We start from the raw sequence: 16,436 nt of genomic DNA, 5'->3' as shown, positions 1-16,436 counted from the left end.
CGCAGGGGTCGGGGGCTGGCGGGGTGCGCAGGGGTCGGGTGGGGGGGCGGGGGGGGCGTGCAGGGGTCGGGGGTGGAGGAGCCGCAGGGGTGGGGGGCGCTCAGGGATGGGGGTGGAGAGGAACGCACAGGAGTTGGGAGTGGAGGAGAGCGCAGGGGTGGAGGGGCGCGCAGGGGTCGGCGGTGGGGGGCCGCAGGGGTCGGGGTGGGGTGCACAGGGATGGGGGTGCACAGAGGTCGGGAGGTGGAGGGGCGCGCAGGGGTCGGGGTGGGGGGCCGCAGGGGTCGGGGGTGGGGGGTGCACAGGGATGGGGGTGCACAGAGGTCGGGAGGTGGAGGGGCGCGCAGGGGTCGGGGTGGGGGCGCGCAGGGGTCGGGGGTGGAGGGTGCACAGGGATGGGGGTGCACAGGGGTCGGGGTGGGGGCGCGCAGGGGTCGGGGGTGGAGGGTGCACAGGGATGGGGGTGCACAGAGGCCGGGAGGTGGAGGGGCGCGCAGGGGTCGGGGTGGGGGCGCGCAGGGGTCGGGGTGGGGGCGTGCCGGCCTCACCTGGGTCTCCTCCTCGGAAAGGCCGGCCTCGGCCGCGATGAGGCACAGCGTGGTGGGGTCCGGGTGCTTGTTGACCTTGCTGAAGTTGTACTCCAGGATCTCCACCTGGTCCTCGGTGGGGCCGCTCGCGGTCTCCGCCGACATAGTCGCGGCGCGGCTGCGGGCGAGAGGAGCGGGGGGTGAGCGCGGCGGCGGCGGGCAGGGATGGGGATCGCGGCGCGGCCTCGGGGCCCGACCTGCCCGCGGGGTCTCCCGGCCGCGGTCCCTGGGGCGGCGGCGCGCCCTCCTGGCCCGAGGCTCCTGGAAAGTCGCCCCCGGAGCTTCGCCCCCGGGAGAGGGAGCTGCCCCGGGCGGTGGCGACGGGTCGCGGGGCTGGGGACCCACCTCGCGGGTGCGCGTGCGTCGGCCTCGAACGCGGCTAAGCCGAGGGGGGCAGGACGCCCCACCCCGCCCCTCCCTCGAAGAAACGACCCAAAGGACGGAAGTTACTTAAAGTTGGGGAACTGGAGCCGCACTTTTACTCTCTCCCGTCCACAGAGCAGGACAGAGGTCCAGAGACGTCGTTTACTCCTGGAGGCGCTAAGACCGGGAGCTGAGCATCAGGAGAAGTGTCCACCTGAGGGCTTGTGTGACTCACTCTGCAATCTGCAGCCTCCCCGGCCCTCCGCCCCACCCCTCCACCCCCAGTTTTCTGAAGCCTCCAGTCCGCGCGGCTCCCCGCTGCCCGGCGCTGCTGGCCGTTGGGGCCCAGCCACTTGGTCACCAGCTCCAGGGGCTCTTGCTTCAGAGCCAAACATCGCTCTGGCAGATTTTGGGTAGCATGACTTCCTGCTGCATCCTCTCCATATCTAAATAGCTTCTGAACTGGGTCAAAAAAAAGGGGGGGGGGCAGATGTTCATCAGATGTTCACCTCCCCCCCACCCCTCTCCATCCTACAATTTAAGATGTACCGAGGCATAGGAAGCTACAGTCTTGAAGATCTTGGCTGAGGATTTGGTACAGACAGGTCAGGACTTGACTCCGCTGACAGTAAAAGACAAGTTCCAAGTGTGGGAATCAGGCTGGTTTGTTGTTTAAACAAACAATTGCAAAATCATCCAGCACAATCCTGAGTAGGTTTTGAAGTGGTTTGTGCCTGGGGAGGAGCCACACTCCACCGATGTGCCTGCATAATGTACCTGATGCTGGTACGACCTTTTCTACTGGGACCTGCCTCCTGTGCTCCCTGGTAAATATCTTTACCTCCCCTCTGGGTCACTTGGAGACGTTTCCAGGTGGGACAAAAAAGCATTCCACCGTGCGAGAGTCTTGGGCTCAAGGCCCTTGTCAGGCCACCATGAAGTCCCTTGTTTGTAGATGAGTTATATGCCCCCTCCCCAATTTCAAAATCTGTACCAGTCACTCCTGTTACAGTGCTCACAGGCTCAAGCCAGGTCAGAAATGTCACCTCTCCTGTGGGCACCCATCTCCCCTTTTCTTTGACCCAGAAATTCAGAGCTGGAAAGAATCTCGGAGATTTTTTTCAGTCCTCTCCTGGAACAGCCCAGGAGAAGCAGGCACAGAAGGACTTCCTCTACCAACATTGCCCAGTTAATGACCGACACCCTTAGCTTTAGTTTCAGTCCTGTGTTCTGCAAGACCCTTCCCAGCAGGCCATTCTGACTTTAGTTGGGCGGAAAAAATCAGGAGGGCAGCAGTTTAAAGGCAGGAGCTTCTGAATGGGCATTGACTGTCCTCATAGGATCCCAGTTCCAGCCAAAGCTGCCTCCTGGAACCACCCCCCACTGCTCATTTTGCCTAAAAGAATATAGAAGAGGGGACATTACTGCCTCTGATTTTATTTCTTGGAAAGGTTCCATCTAATTCCTTTGACACAGTTATGCTGCCTCTTTTCAGTGAAACATTTTGGGTCTTTGTAGAACTCTTAGTCCCTCAAAAATATTAACCAAGTGTATAGATTTCTAAACTGGACTCAGATTCAAGGTCTGTTCGGCATGTACTTCTTTCTCTCTTTTTGTTACATACTTATTATATAAGTCAAAGCCTGTTACTGTCCTAACATTTAATCAGGTGCATTTTCTCTTCTATTTTTGTGGCTTCCTGTTACAGGACTCTGTATGAGGTTTCATGGGTAGCTTCCGGTTGACTTGAAAGTGCTCCTTGGGTTAGTTGGCTGAGGGCCACTGGACTTGTTTGGCTGCTAAGGAGACTTGTGGGAGGGCCTTTTGAAAATACCTGCTTCTCCAACATACACCAAACAAACAAGCTTGATTTCTAGAAATGAAGATAAAAGGTCTGACCTCGATAGTGAGACTTATCTGCTGTTCTCCACAAAACTGTTGCTGTTATTTCAGCCCCCTTTGGCTGACAAGTGTTTGCAGCTGTTGCTTGGTTTCTTCTCTCCTTCTCCCTCTTTTAAAGGAAATTTAAAAACCAAATCACCCCCATAACCTTGGCCTTATAAAACTTCTCAACTCTTTCCAGTAAGGAAGCTGTTGAAAAGCTTCTCTCGAGGTAGTAGTCTAAACACTTTCAGATGAAAAGAACTAAAAATATCTTAAAGCTTCTTAAACTTTAATCTCAGCATAAGTTCTATTGTTGCTGAGGTTATATTCATATGAAACATTCAAAGAGCAACTTGTCCTGTGGTTTGTTTTTGTGGTGGGGGAAGACAACGCATAAAGCTTTTTCAAGAGGTTAACTGAAAACAGCTGGCTTTTCTTCTAAATGAATCCCTACACGTGGTTAGACAGTTTTACCCTTGCCCCCTAACTCTATGGTTATTTATTTTAAAGATATTTACCTGGATGAACTAGCTTACAGAGAGTGCTACAAACTAACCTGCAGAGACTGCTGTGAGCTCTCATTTACTATCTCTCTCCTCCCTCCCCCAACCATCAGACCTCTTTGTAAAGCCACTAATATCAAACCAAATGGTTATCAGTGGTAGATCCTCTGCATAAACATGGTGAGCTGGCCAAAAGAGAAAAAAGCAGTTGAATCATTTTTTAGGGCCATCTCTCAATTTCCATTAGCCCAGGACTTCTGGGAAGCAATGGGCTCCAGAAGCATTGTATTTTCTTAAGTGAGAAAAGTAATGTGCTGTCCTATCCCCAAGAGAAGTAGAGGTTCTTCACTCACCACTTACTGAACTACTCTGGACAGGGCACAAAGGGCACCATCCACGCTGTCTGTGTCTGTCAGAATTGACAAATAGGGGGCGCCTGGGTGCCTCAGTTGGTTTAGTATCTGACTGACTTGATTTCCCCACAGGTTGTGATCTCAGGGTCCTGGGATCTGGCTCCACATTCGGTGTGAAGTCTGCTTGGAATTCTCTCTCTCTCCCTTTTCTTCCTCTGTCCTTACCTCCATCAAATAAATAAATCTTTAAAAAAAAAAGAGAGAGAAATTGACAAACAGGAGTGGAATATTGATCTGCCTCTCCAGGTTAACATGAGGTCTGCTTTCTTTTTTACTTTACTTTTTTTTTTTTTTAAGACTTTCTTTCTTTCTTTCTTTCTTTCTTTCTTTCTTTCTTTCTTTCTTTTTCTTTCTTTCTTCTTCATGAGAGACACAGAGAGAGACACAGAGACACAGGCAGAGGGAGAAGCAGGCTGCCTGTGGGGAGCCTGATGCAGGACTGGATCCGAGGACCCTGGGATCATGCCTTGAGCCAAAGGCAGACGTTCAACCACTGAGCCACCCAGATGCCCCATGAAGTCTGCTTTCAAAGAAAAAACAGTTTGTGTATGTGTTTGTTTTTCTGTTTGATTGATTAATGCTTAGAGCAGTAGCTCTTGTGCCTGACTGGTCCTCAGAATCACCAGTAGAAATGTCCGGGCCTCCCATAGTCCTCCTCTATCAGAACCACTTTAGGAATCCAGTGTGGAAGGGTTATAAAATGTATCTCAGCTCTTACAAGATTTTGTAATTATTAAAGTCAATGATAAATGTTTAGAACATCTTATACTTTATACCTATAAAAATTCATTAAAATATCTTCTACCTTTTTTTTTAATTTTTTAAATTATTTATTTATTTATTTATTTATTTATTTATTTATTTATTTATTTATTTATGATAGTCACACACAGAGAGAGAGAGAGGCAGAGACACAGGCAGAGGGAGAAGCAGGCTCCATGCACCGGGAGCCCGATGTGGGATTCGATGCTGGGTCTCCAGGCTCGCGCCCCGGGCCAAAGGCAGGCGCCAAACCGCTGCACCACCCAAGGATCCCTATCTTCTACCTTTGATGCTGTGTATCATCTCAACAATTGAGTAGATGATAGGCTGAGGTAGTTTTAAAGGAATAAAGTCTTTTTGAAAATTTATTTTTTGAAATTTTATTTACTTTAGAGAGAGTGAGGACAGGAGCAGAGGGAAAGAGAGAGAATCCCAAGCAGACTCTGAGCTGAGCATGGAGCCTGACGTAGGGCTCAATCCCACAACCCTGAGATCATTACCTGAGTGGAAACCAAGAGTTGGATGCTTATCCAACTGAGCCACCCAGACACCCCTAAGGAATAAAGTTTTTAAAGTACACAGATACATGTCAGAAAAAACATTTAGGCACCATGTTATTAATCTTTTGTATGTATGGTCAGGAATGGGGAAATTGCCTTTAAAATTATGAATTATCAGGGTACCTGGGGGCTCAATTGGTTAAGCATCTGACTTTGACTCAGGTGGTGATCTTGGGGTCCTGGGATGGAGTCAGACTCCACCCTCAATGGGGAGTCTGCTGTCCCTCTGCTCATCCCCTCCAGTCATGTTCTGTCTCGCTAACATAAATAAATAAAATATTTTTTAAAAAAATTATGAATTTTCAGAGAAATTTCCCTGTTTTCAAAAATTTAGAAATAATATAAAACCCCTTAAAAATCTTGAAAAATGTATTTTTATATTGACATCAGAGTAAGAAAGCAGGTCATCAAAAGAAAAATCCCTTCCACCTCTTCATACAGTTATCTGTAATTGATTTAGATGGCAAAAATTATAGTGGAAAAGATTTGGCAAACTGGACAAATGACTGTCCTCTAATTTCTTAAAGTTTTCAGGGAGAGAACTGCTAAAATTTAAGTTATCAGTTGCACGGACAACTTGTATAATAGAACTTAAAACTGAACATTAGATTATGAATACTCCATATACACATAACATCATTACTATCTTCAGGGAAACAGGATTCCAAACAGAAATAGGAAAATATATTTTTAAAATGCTATTATCAGGGCAGCCTGGGTGGCTCAGTGGTTTAGCGCCGCCTTCGGCCCAGGTTGTGATCCTGCAGGCCCGGGATCCAGTCCCACATCAGGCTCCCTGCGTGGAGCCGGCTTCTCCCTCTGCCTGTGTCTCTGCCTCTCTCTCTCTCTCTCTCTCTCTCTCTCTGTGTCTCTCATTAATAAATAAACAAAATCTTTTTTAAAAAATGCTACTATCAATTCTAGTTTTACATATTTAAAAAACTAGAGAAAAATTCAACAAAAGGTTAACAGTGATTATATCTAAATTGTGAGACTACAGATGATGTAAATTTTTTTCTTTATATTTTCTTGTTTCCTCCCTATTCTATCATGAGCATTTATTATTTTGAAATTAAGAAGTTTATTTACTTTTTCTTAAAAAAATATCCCTGGGGGCACCTGGGTGGCTCAGTGGTGCCCCTATTCCTTTGATTATTAAAGTAGTTCCATCACATATGTATGGATCCTAAAAGAACATATTATTTTAGCTTTGTATATTTTGGAATTATATAAAAGTAGTATTATATATAATTATTCTATGAATTGCTTTTTTCATCAATAATTTCCAAGATTCACCCGTAATTTCTGCATGTAGAGAAGTTCATCCATATTCAGTGCTGTTTCCATTTTGTGAATATACTATAATTTATTTATGTCTTTTCCTGTTGGTAGATATTTGGTTTTCAGTTTTTTGCTATTATGAACATTGCTCTTGGAGTATTTTTTCATATGCCTTCTGAAGTGCATCTAGGAGGGTTTCTCTAGGTATACACATCTCTAGGTATTCCTATAACAGTCTTAAGATATGTGGCCTTTTAAAAAAAAGATTATTTTATATATAGAGAAAGTGCTTGGAGGGGAAGGGGCAGAGGGACAGAGAACCTCAAGCAGACTCACTGCTGAGCAGGGAACCCTACTTGGGGCTCAATCTCATGACCCTGAGCCAAAATTAAGAGTTGGCCACTCAACTAACTACATCATCCAGGTGCCCCAAGATATGTGGCTTTTAACTACAAATAATATCAACTTTTTCCCCAAAGTTGTTGAACTATACTCTACAGTGTATAACGTTTCCTTGTTCCACATCCTCATCAGTACTGTCAAACTTCTTAATTTTTGCTAATTTTTGTTATGTATTTTTTTTAAATCCATGAGTAATACCTAAACCTCTTGCAGCTATTTATGTGTTCAGCTTGCATAAGTTCTTGGGGCTAAAAGGTTCCATATGTTTACTATTTACTGTATAAAAGTATTTCCTGTTTCAGCCCAGCAGGAGATTTGAGGGTTTTTTGAGTTTAGAGTCTGTCTCTAGGCTAGCTTGTTATTTCCATGGGTCACCAAAAACAATAAAAAAGATGTATGGAAAATCAATTATATTAGATCTTTTGTCTGTCTTATGCTAAAAATGTTCTTATTTTCCCTTTTACAGAGCTCCTGGAAGTGAGGACTGGATTCTATACTTAAAAAAAAAAAAAAAGTTAACATGTTAACCATATCAATTATCCACCCCCACCCCTCACCCCTGCAAAGTTAGTATCAAAGTTTCCGAACAAAAAATAACAGATATGGATTTAAAATGACTGAGTAAAAGAAGAAAGGATGTAGGGATAGACAGGAAGTGTAAAGAGACTATTAGGCTGTGGGTTTAAAACAGGATATAAACATGTAAAACCAAATAATGTGTTCTAGTGTTTGGACTGAGATGCCAGGAGCAGGGGGTGTGAGCTCCAGTTCAAAAGCAGGTTGCTATTAGTTCTTTTGATTTCTTTCATAATCCTTTCATAGTAATCAGAATGGAATTAGTCCTGTTTTGTGGTTAGAGGAAGGTTAACTAACTTGTTTATAGCATCAGAGGAAAACCCAGAATTCTGGCTTTAGCAGTACAGGCAGTTTGTGGTATCTTGAGCAACAAGGTTGATTTATACCTTTAAAAATATATTCTTCTTGGAGCGCTTGGGTGGCTCAGTCAGTTAAGCATCCTACTCTTGATTTCAGCTCAGGTCATGATCTCAGGGTCATGAGATCAAGCCCTGCCTGGTGCTCCATGTTCATGGAGTCTGCTTGTCCTTCTCCCTCTGCTTCTCCCTTCTCCCCCATTTGATTGTTCTCTCTCTCTAAAATAAATAATAAAATATTTTTAAAAACCTATATTCTCCTCATGGTCTACTGATATCAGAGATTCTAAGATATCACTGAATCACCTATTTGGATTGCTGAGCTCTAACTGGAGTTGTTACCTGTTACTTTAGTGAAGAACTGGGACTGGTGGCAGCCAGTCTTTCCCAGTGTGGGGCAGGCATTGCTGACCTGCTGTGGTCTCTCCAGCCTCGTTCCCTTAGCTGCTACTGCAGACTTCTTGCAGCCCTCCACATGCCTCCCGGGAAAGCCTAGTGTCCACTTGACACCAAGGTAACAGGGTTAACGGACTCACCCCTCTCAAGTTTTGTTCTGACTCCATTATTAGAGGTACAGATAAAGTGGGGGAGATTTGTTCAAGTTTGTCCAGTAAGATCTGAGCTCTTAGTTTTTGACTTGGTTTAAGAGCTCCTGGCACATGCAGAACCACCTGCCAGCTCACAATGGCATGCACCTGTTCTCCCAGAACAGGCTACAATTGATTCAACAAAGCAGGAAGAATGAGATGCCCTGCACTGGGTTCCATGCTGGGTGCAGAGCCTCATTTTAAAAAAACCCAAAACACAAAAGACATCACTTGCAATACCTCCAGTTCTCTCATGTGAAGAAGGGATATAACACACACCTTCACCTAGCTCACAGCTTTGTTATAAAGTTCATATGACATTATTGTAGGGAAGTATGTCTAAGCTGTAAAGTGCTTGCTTATGGAAGATATTATTGTTCTTTGAATGACTGTGGGCTAGGCATTCAGCAGGGCAGCTCCTGGGTGGCAAGCTGGTAAGGACAGTTGAAAGTTTCAGTCTTTCTGGGCTGCAGTTTCCTTAAAAAAAAAAAAAAATTTTTTTTTTTTTTTTTTAATCAAATGCTGGAGTGCCTGGGTGGCTCAGTCGATCAAGCGTCTGCCTTTGCCTCGGGTCATGATCTCTGGGTCCTGGGATCAAGCCCTACATTGGGCTTCCTGCTCAGCAGAAAGTCTGCTTCTCTCTTTATATCCCTATGCCCCTCCTAACCTCTCATTCTCTTTCTCTCTCTGAAATAAAATCTTAAAAAAAAAAAATCAAATGCGGTCTGTATTCCTTCATCATAAGACATATCCCTGGATGGAATTTCTCAAAACTAATGAGGTGGGGATGGGAGGAGGTGAGGATGTCCTATCTTTAGCATGTTTTCTTATTAGCACTTCTATACTGTGCACTGATTTGAATTTAGTTGTTGGTATTTTTTTCTCATTTCTCACAAGCACTTTTCAATTTATCTTTTTATTTATTAATAAGGAAGCATTAATAGGGCAGAAAGGGAATAGTAAGGAGTTAAAAATAAGCAGGAAAAAATATGACTTGGTGAGTAGATTTTTCTAGGTGTGTTGGCCTATGAGAAAAATGACCAAATTGAAATCGTTTTAAAATTATTTGTTCCTGGGCCTGTCTTCCCCACTAAATTATATGCTCTTCTATGGGGGATATGTCATCTCTTATACATTTATATCTCACCAGCATTCATTAGGAGTATCTGGCATTTAATAGGTGCTTATTATTTGTCTGCTGAACTGAACTTAACCAATGGCATCTGGCAGGACTTGATATAGGACATAAGTTGGAAAGATACTGCTCTGTGTTTTCTTTCAACAACCAGGACTGACCAAGTTCAAAACCAAAACATTACATTGGAAAAAATAACTTTCCAGCCTTCTAATATCTTTTAGTCCTTCCTGCCTAAAACAGCACAGAGCTGATTCCTATTATCAAATTGCATACAGAAACCTCATCCCTGCTATAACAAGAACAACGAATTTATTGAGCAATTACTATATGCCTGGCACAGTCCTATGTCGTAGATGAGTTACCTCATGTAACTGCCAGAGGAAGGAGCATTATGGTAGAGGCACTCATCTCCATTTTATACTTGTAGAAACTGATGTATATGGAAACTTAGATACCTTTCCCCGGGAGCTGTATAAAACTTTCCCCAAATACAAACCTAGTGAGTGGTAGAGAAGAGAGTCAAACCCGGAAAGTCTAGCTTCTGCCTCCATGTTCTTAGCCACTACCCTATATCTCCTCTTTGCATGAAGTAGCCGTGTAGGCAGAAGAGCCTTGATGGGTGGTTGTGGAAAAAGAAGAGGTAAAGCCAGGTGGTGCATCCTGGGAGAAAATTAAGGCAGTGTCCTGTGTCTACACTGGCTCCCTGTGGGGTGGAGCCAGTCTGGCAGCAATGTCTTCCTCCCTGTGACATGTTTCAAAACAAACATGGTGACCAGACAAGGCTCTGACCTAGCTAAATGGATTAGCTAGTGATTTCAGTTAACACTACCAGCACCACCAGCCAGGCTGGCTTTCTTTCCCCACATGCTCTTCTTTAATTGGAACAGAGATAATTGAAAGATGACATTATGTGAATAATATAGTGTACAAATGAGAAAAGGTGTCAGCATCCGACACAATGGAATAGAAAGGTTAGCTTCAACCAGACCAGCTGGTATTAGGGACTGTGGCTGCTACTTAATCCCTAGATTTACAGAGTTTTATTGATTTAAGGAATATCCTGAAACTTGTTGAAGTGAGTCCCTCCGCAGTCTAGACTTTTTACAGCTACTTACAGAGGATAGCAAGCTCGGAAAAGCTATTGGAAGGAGGGGTGAATAAATTAATTAATCCTGGAAATAAAATTTTTTGTGTACACACTGAGTTCTTTTCACTGGTAGCCCAACTCATGCTCTAAGTCGAAGCTTTGTATGTAGAAATATGGGGAAATGGTTAAAGACAATAATAAATCCTTGGGCTTCTTCATGCTGTGAAATAAGTAGAGGATTTAATCAACCTCCTTAGAAATAAATGGGCAGGGGATCCCTGGGTGGCTCAGCAGTTTGGCACCTGCCTTTGGCCCAGGGTGTGGTCTTGGAATCCTGGGATCGAGTCCCGCATCCGGCTCCCTGCATGGAGCTTGCTTCTCCCTCTGCCTGTGTCTCTGTGTCTCTCATGAGTGAATGAATGGAATCTTAAAAAAAAAAAAAAAGAAAGAAAGAAATGGGCAAATGAAAGAAAGCAACCTCATTTTGTCATCTCCTCATGGGAGATCTCCCTATGGCTCCAGATTGCTGTTCCAAAAGGCTATCTCTGTAGTGACTGTTACGAATTCAGAAAAAGTTTTCTCTAGACAGAACATTATAAATTGTGGATAGAACCCCAGGCTAACCCACACATAGAGTGTAACTAAAATGCTACATATTTGTTACAGAAAGAAAAAAGTAGAAAATAATCCTGTTGAAATATCTTAGGGAAATTTAATATCATTTCACTTTGAAGGCAAATGCTTAAGAAACAGTTTTACTTGAAACTTGGCTCAGAGAAATGGGGTTCTGGTGCAGATATTGAAGGGGTTTCAGGGAACTTGGAAGAGGTTGGAGGTTTATAGCACAAGTCTGATGTATCCCAAGAGTCAGGAGCAGTCCCTGACACATTGTGGGATGGGAAGTGAATACATACGGATGCATGGTGATGGAACTTTATTTTCACTTCAGGAAGTCTGACTTCACCATGTCTTATTAAGGCATAATCATTAGAGCTGTATTCGTCTCAGAGATGAAATCAAGAGAGGGAGAGGGGGGAGAAGGGGAATGCTGAGAAGCATTGATGTAAGAATCAGGTTTTGTTTGAGACATAATTAATGAACATAAAGAAAAAGCCAGAGGTAACCTCGCATGGTCCTCACCTCCTCATTCTTCTACCCAAGGGACAAGGAAGAAGGGGATAGTAAAGGGTTTGTGTTTTGCACTTCCTGGGCCAGCCACCAAGAGGCGCTGTCGGGCCAGAACAGTTCAGTTGCTGGCCAGAGAGCTCTTTGCAGGTGGGGAAGAGAAAGGGTGGTAGATCTTTAATGGATTATACGTAGGAGATATATCTTAAATCCTCACTAATGAATGAAAATACTAACCCGGTATGAGATATTGGAAAGAGCACTGGGCAAAGAGTCAGAGCTGCATTTCAGTTTTAGCTCCTCTACTTTCATAGTCTCATGACCTTGGCCAGGTGTGGATTTCTTGTTTTTTTAAACTTATTTGAAACTTAGTTCTCTTTTCTGTAAAATGTGGCTAAAAACTTCCTTCCTTGCCTACTTCAATTGTGATCCAGTGAGAGTCGGCTCAAGAAACAACTTAGAAAACTGTACAATGACATTCACGTTTCCAGAAGTGTAATGATTTATTCATCTAGAAAAGCGAAGATGCTGGGCCAGATGACCTCTGAGATCATTTGTCCTCTACAATTCTAATGATCAGCATGGCCTGGGTTTAAATGATCATGCTATTCTCAACAACAGTTTACTAATGTCACTGACCTGCTGAAAGGGAATACCGTAGCATATTCTAGGCTGTGTCCCTGGTTTGCTGAACACTTTGTGCCTGAACACTTCAAAGGACGACTAAAGAGCCCTTGAAACATTTTGAACCAAGGTGCTTTTTAATATCCAGCCTATCTGTTAAAGTAACGTGACCAAAGAATTTGCCATCTAACCTGGAACACATAGGTGTGAAAGGGGCGCTATGAATAATTACATCAAGACAACAGTGCATCAGAAGTGTCCCAGGCGAACCTGGACATCTGGTCCCCTTGTTGTAAAACTTTAAATTTCTCACTTAGGTGTGGGATAGTAAAAATATTCCTGTTGAATTCAGGTATCTGCACTGCTGTTACAGAGTAGCAAGATGCAGTTCTGTTAGAACCTTGGAGAACAGAAACGCATATTCCTAACCATGGTAGGGAACAGGAGGCTGCTTTTGCTCCTAAGAAATCATATTGTTGCAGCTTGTGGTTAAAGATAAGAGAATACATTATAGCTTCAAATTTCCTGACCTTTCATTTTTATTCCACTTTGAATAGGTAGGATAGGAATTTGTCTGATGGGATGAATATGCTTGGGCCTCTGCCTGTTTCGGGTATTGTTAGTATGGTTGTGCTAATGCTTAGTGAGTGTGAATATTCATTACATCTCAAACAGACTTTGGTCCTATGATCAAATATAAACAAAGGAACAAAAAACGGCTTGTACTAGAATTTTCCACCGACACAGCCATGTGCTCTGGGCTTTTCAAACCAGATAATCCAGGAGGGGTGAGACTTGTGAAGTAAATTGAATGATTAAATCTCTTTGAAAATGTCTCATGCCCTAATACACCAAGAAATCAGACAAATAGATTTCTGCTGGGGGAGGGGGTGTGGATCCCAATATTTTCTAAAGAAAACCATTAAACATAAAGAAAAATTTGCATTACTAAGGCTAGAAACAAATAACAGAAAAGCCAACTGTATAAACAGTTTGTAGAGAGGAAAAGTGGCACGAGTAAGTAAAATGGCTGATTATAAATACACTTAAAAAAAAGATTTATTTATTTTAGAGAGCAAGAGGTAGGGGGGAGTAGATGAAGAAGAGAGAATCTTCAGCAGACCCCTCGCTGACTGAGGAGCCCAACTCCGGCGCTTGATCCCATGACCGAGATCATGACCTGAGCCAACATCAAGAGTCAGATGCTTAACCAATTGAGCCACCCAGGCGCCCCTATAAATATCCTTTTTATGTTTAAGTTATTCATTTTTGGTTACCCATTTAGCTCCCTAATTCTGCTTGACCAGGAGAACATTAATTAAATTAATTAGAGCAATAGGCTGCAGGGTAGGGAGAGATAGATTTCTTTCTTAGAAGAGGAGAGGTGCTCAAAATCTTTTTAAACACTGATCATAGAGATCAGTCTGGTATTTAAAAAATCAAATCCAAAAAAAAAAAATAAAAAATAAAAAAAAATTTTTTTAAAAAAATAAAAAATCAAATCCAGTGAAGCCACACACAGATAACTGAGAGTCAGGTAGATATGTTATATTGCTCTGTAGCCATTTTTTCAAACAAATTAGAGTATTTTTCTGGAGAGTTTTTTCCCAGTGCCTGACTCTGAAAAAGGCTGCCTGTTTGTAATTCTGGGGACATTTCATCATTTTTTTTAAAGATTTTATTTATTTGTTCATGAGAGACACAGAGAGAGAGAGAGAGAGAGAAGCAGAGACACAGGCAGAGGGAGAAGCAGGCTCCATGCAGGCAGCCCGATGTGGGACTCGATCCCAGGTCTCCAGGATCACACCCTGGGCTGAAGGCAGCGCCAAACCACTGAGCCACCCAGGCTGCCCTCATCATGATTTTTTAAAAATAATTTTCTTAAAAATTATTTATTTATTAGAATGAGAGTGTGAGCACAGCAGGAGGAGTGGCAGGCAGAGGGAGAGGAAGTGTCCATCATGATTTTTTTTTTAAGTGTATACTGGATTCTACAATATTTTTGCCTGAGCCCTAATTACATAGTAAGGAACAGTAGTTAGGGACTTCCATGGTATCGCACATGCGTGATCCGTAGATGGTTAGGCTGCCTGTTTGTAGGCCGTTGTAACATGTCTAATGCAAGTAGGTTGTTTGTACACTTTGAAATGTCTAGAAAAGACTCTTTGAAGAATGGAGTTATCTCTATGCAAATATACTTGAATCGATTATTATTTTTTATGGTCCAACCACTATTCTTATTTTATGACTGTAATTAGGTAATGAGTAAAATGACATGCACCTGGTACTTTTTAGTGCTCCAAGTCATGTCAAAGTCCAACCATGCATGCTGCTTGTTGCCGTGAGACTCAGTTATACGGGCTTTATTTTTTTACCCAGTTGTTTTTATGAACAGGTGTTCAACTAATGGGATAAACAGAGGATGTGCAGCTACAGCCTTCTTATTAACGTAAGACTAACATAACATAACTTCATTTCAACATAATTGAAAAGGACAGATACTTCACAAAGTCCAGCTTGGGGGATAACTCTGAACCTCCTGTAGGTCGTTCCTCTAGCATTAGAGGGATGTTGCAGAAAGGCTGGGTGGGCGGGGAACCTGGATGCCTCAGTCAGTGAAGTGTCTGCCTTCGAACCAGGTATAGTGCTAATGAAAAAGGAGATGACCTCCCCCTTTCTCTAGTCCTGCTTCATTCATGCCAAAGCCAGCCATCTCCAAAGGATGCTATTCTACTCCCCAGGAAGGGTATGAACAATATGTAATAAGGGAACAGACCCTTCCAAGCGCTAGTTATTGATTTTGAGTTTTTTCTAAAAATAAATTTCACTCTGGGGGACTAGTAGGCTAGAAATTTGAAAGGAGAGAGGGGCATAAGAGCTAGAGACATTGTTTATATAACTTTCTTAGGGAGAAACCACACAGGAAGGAAATGAAACTACAGCAGTGAAGACTAGACTATTTAAGCATATCTGTCATGTCCTTGAGAATTCCAGGAAACTTCCAGGCCTCTAGGTCTGGTGGCTAGAATGACAGCCATTGGTTTCCATACACACTAAGAGATTAGAACGGATCAATGTCGCCTTAGATTGTGTCTGGTTTTGTTTTTAACATCAAAGGACAAAGTAGTTTTGAAAGATCTGGAGGATTTTCATGTTTGGCCACATTTTATCAAAACTACCAGAAGCAAATTACAAGAAATTACATGAGGATGGGTAAAAATTAACTTCTCTACTTTTAGAAGAGTTTCTATCATTATCCAAACATGGCCATAAGCTAACATTAGAACCTGAAGCAAATAGAGTAATTTGACCTTGTGGCGAACATTTCCTTGAACCCCCAGCGTTCATGTTGAACTTCTGTTTGGCAAGCCAATATAAATATATCAGCTCTTCATCTGGGCTGTACAGATACATGCTTCCCACGAGGACCCTGAGTCACAGAGAGAGTGAGTGACTTGGCAGAGAGACCAGAATGGTCTAGGTTCCAGAGCCAGCTCAGCCACCAACTGATCCTAAGATGCACGACAACTCACTTTATTCTTAAACTTTTATGCATTGTATTCATAGGTGGCCATATAGTTTATTGCTCAGGCCAAGTATTTTTTAAAAACGAAAGGCGGGGGTGGAGGGGGGTAGCTATTAACAATCCACTGGGACAACTGATATTTCGGGCTTCCTCTGCTTTAAAATTCCATTACAACTGAATTAGAACCGAAAATAGGACCCAGATTCCTGAACATCAGACCCATACTCTGCTCCCTAGGCTGGCCTATCATCTGCCAGGACTTGTCTACACTGGGAGTCTGAGGAAGAGTGTTTAACATATTGCTTGAAGATTGATGAAAGGAGTTACCCAGCAAAGAGAAAGGACAGCCTGACCTCTACCTGTTTGGTCACGTATCTACACACCCAAACCCCACATGTGTTCACCCCACATGTGTTCAGAATCAACAGCCCTGGAATGCCAAATCCACATCAGGGTCATTGGAAGGTGGGGTGGTGAAGGGAGCCAGGGTCAGGAAGAGAACAGGTGCACACACCCCCTGCATCAGGAGAATCCTTCATATTTGCAGCCTCAAGCCAGTTCTCCACCGGCCTGCCCAAGGCGAGTAGACAGGATGGCTGTGGTCCAGGGGCTGCCTCGGGATCCCCAGGTGCTGGCTTTTAAATGGGCAGGTGAGCACTCTA

The 16,436-nt window shown here is 43.5% G+C and overlaps 1 protein-coding gene across 7 annotated transcripts in view; it reads right to left on the bottom strand.

Moving 5' to 3' along the window:
* The window catches only part of HOPX (HOP homeobox), a 28,566-nt gene that overhangs the window by 6,422 nt on the left and 5,708 nt on the right, over positions 1–16,436 (bottom strand). For 2 of the 7 annotated variants that reach the window (XM_026003561.2, XM_026003563.2), the window contains exon 2: positions 549–705. In XM_026003561.2, coding sequence (XP_025859346.1) covers positions 549–692 — 144 coding nt within the window. In that variant the 5' untranslated portion in view covers positions 693–705. The other 5 variants (XM_072748922.1, XM_026003560.2, XM_026003562.2 and 2 more) reach the window with 5 other exon arrangements.

The sequence above is a fragment of the Vulpes vulpes genome, chromosome 2 (genome assembly GCF_048418805.1).
Source record: "Vulpes vulpes isolate BD-2025 chromosome 2, VulVul3, whole genome shotgun sequence".
Classification (NCBI taxonomy): Eukaryota; Metazoa; Chordata; class Mammalia; order Carnivora; family Canidae; genus Vulpes; species Vulpes vulpes.
The sequence above is the reverse complement of the archived record's forward strand: the minus strand, read 5'-3'. Positions and strand labels throughout refer to the sequence as shown.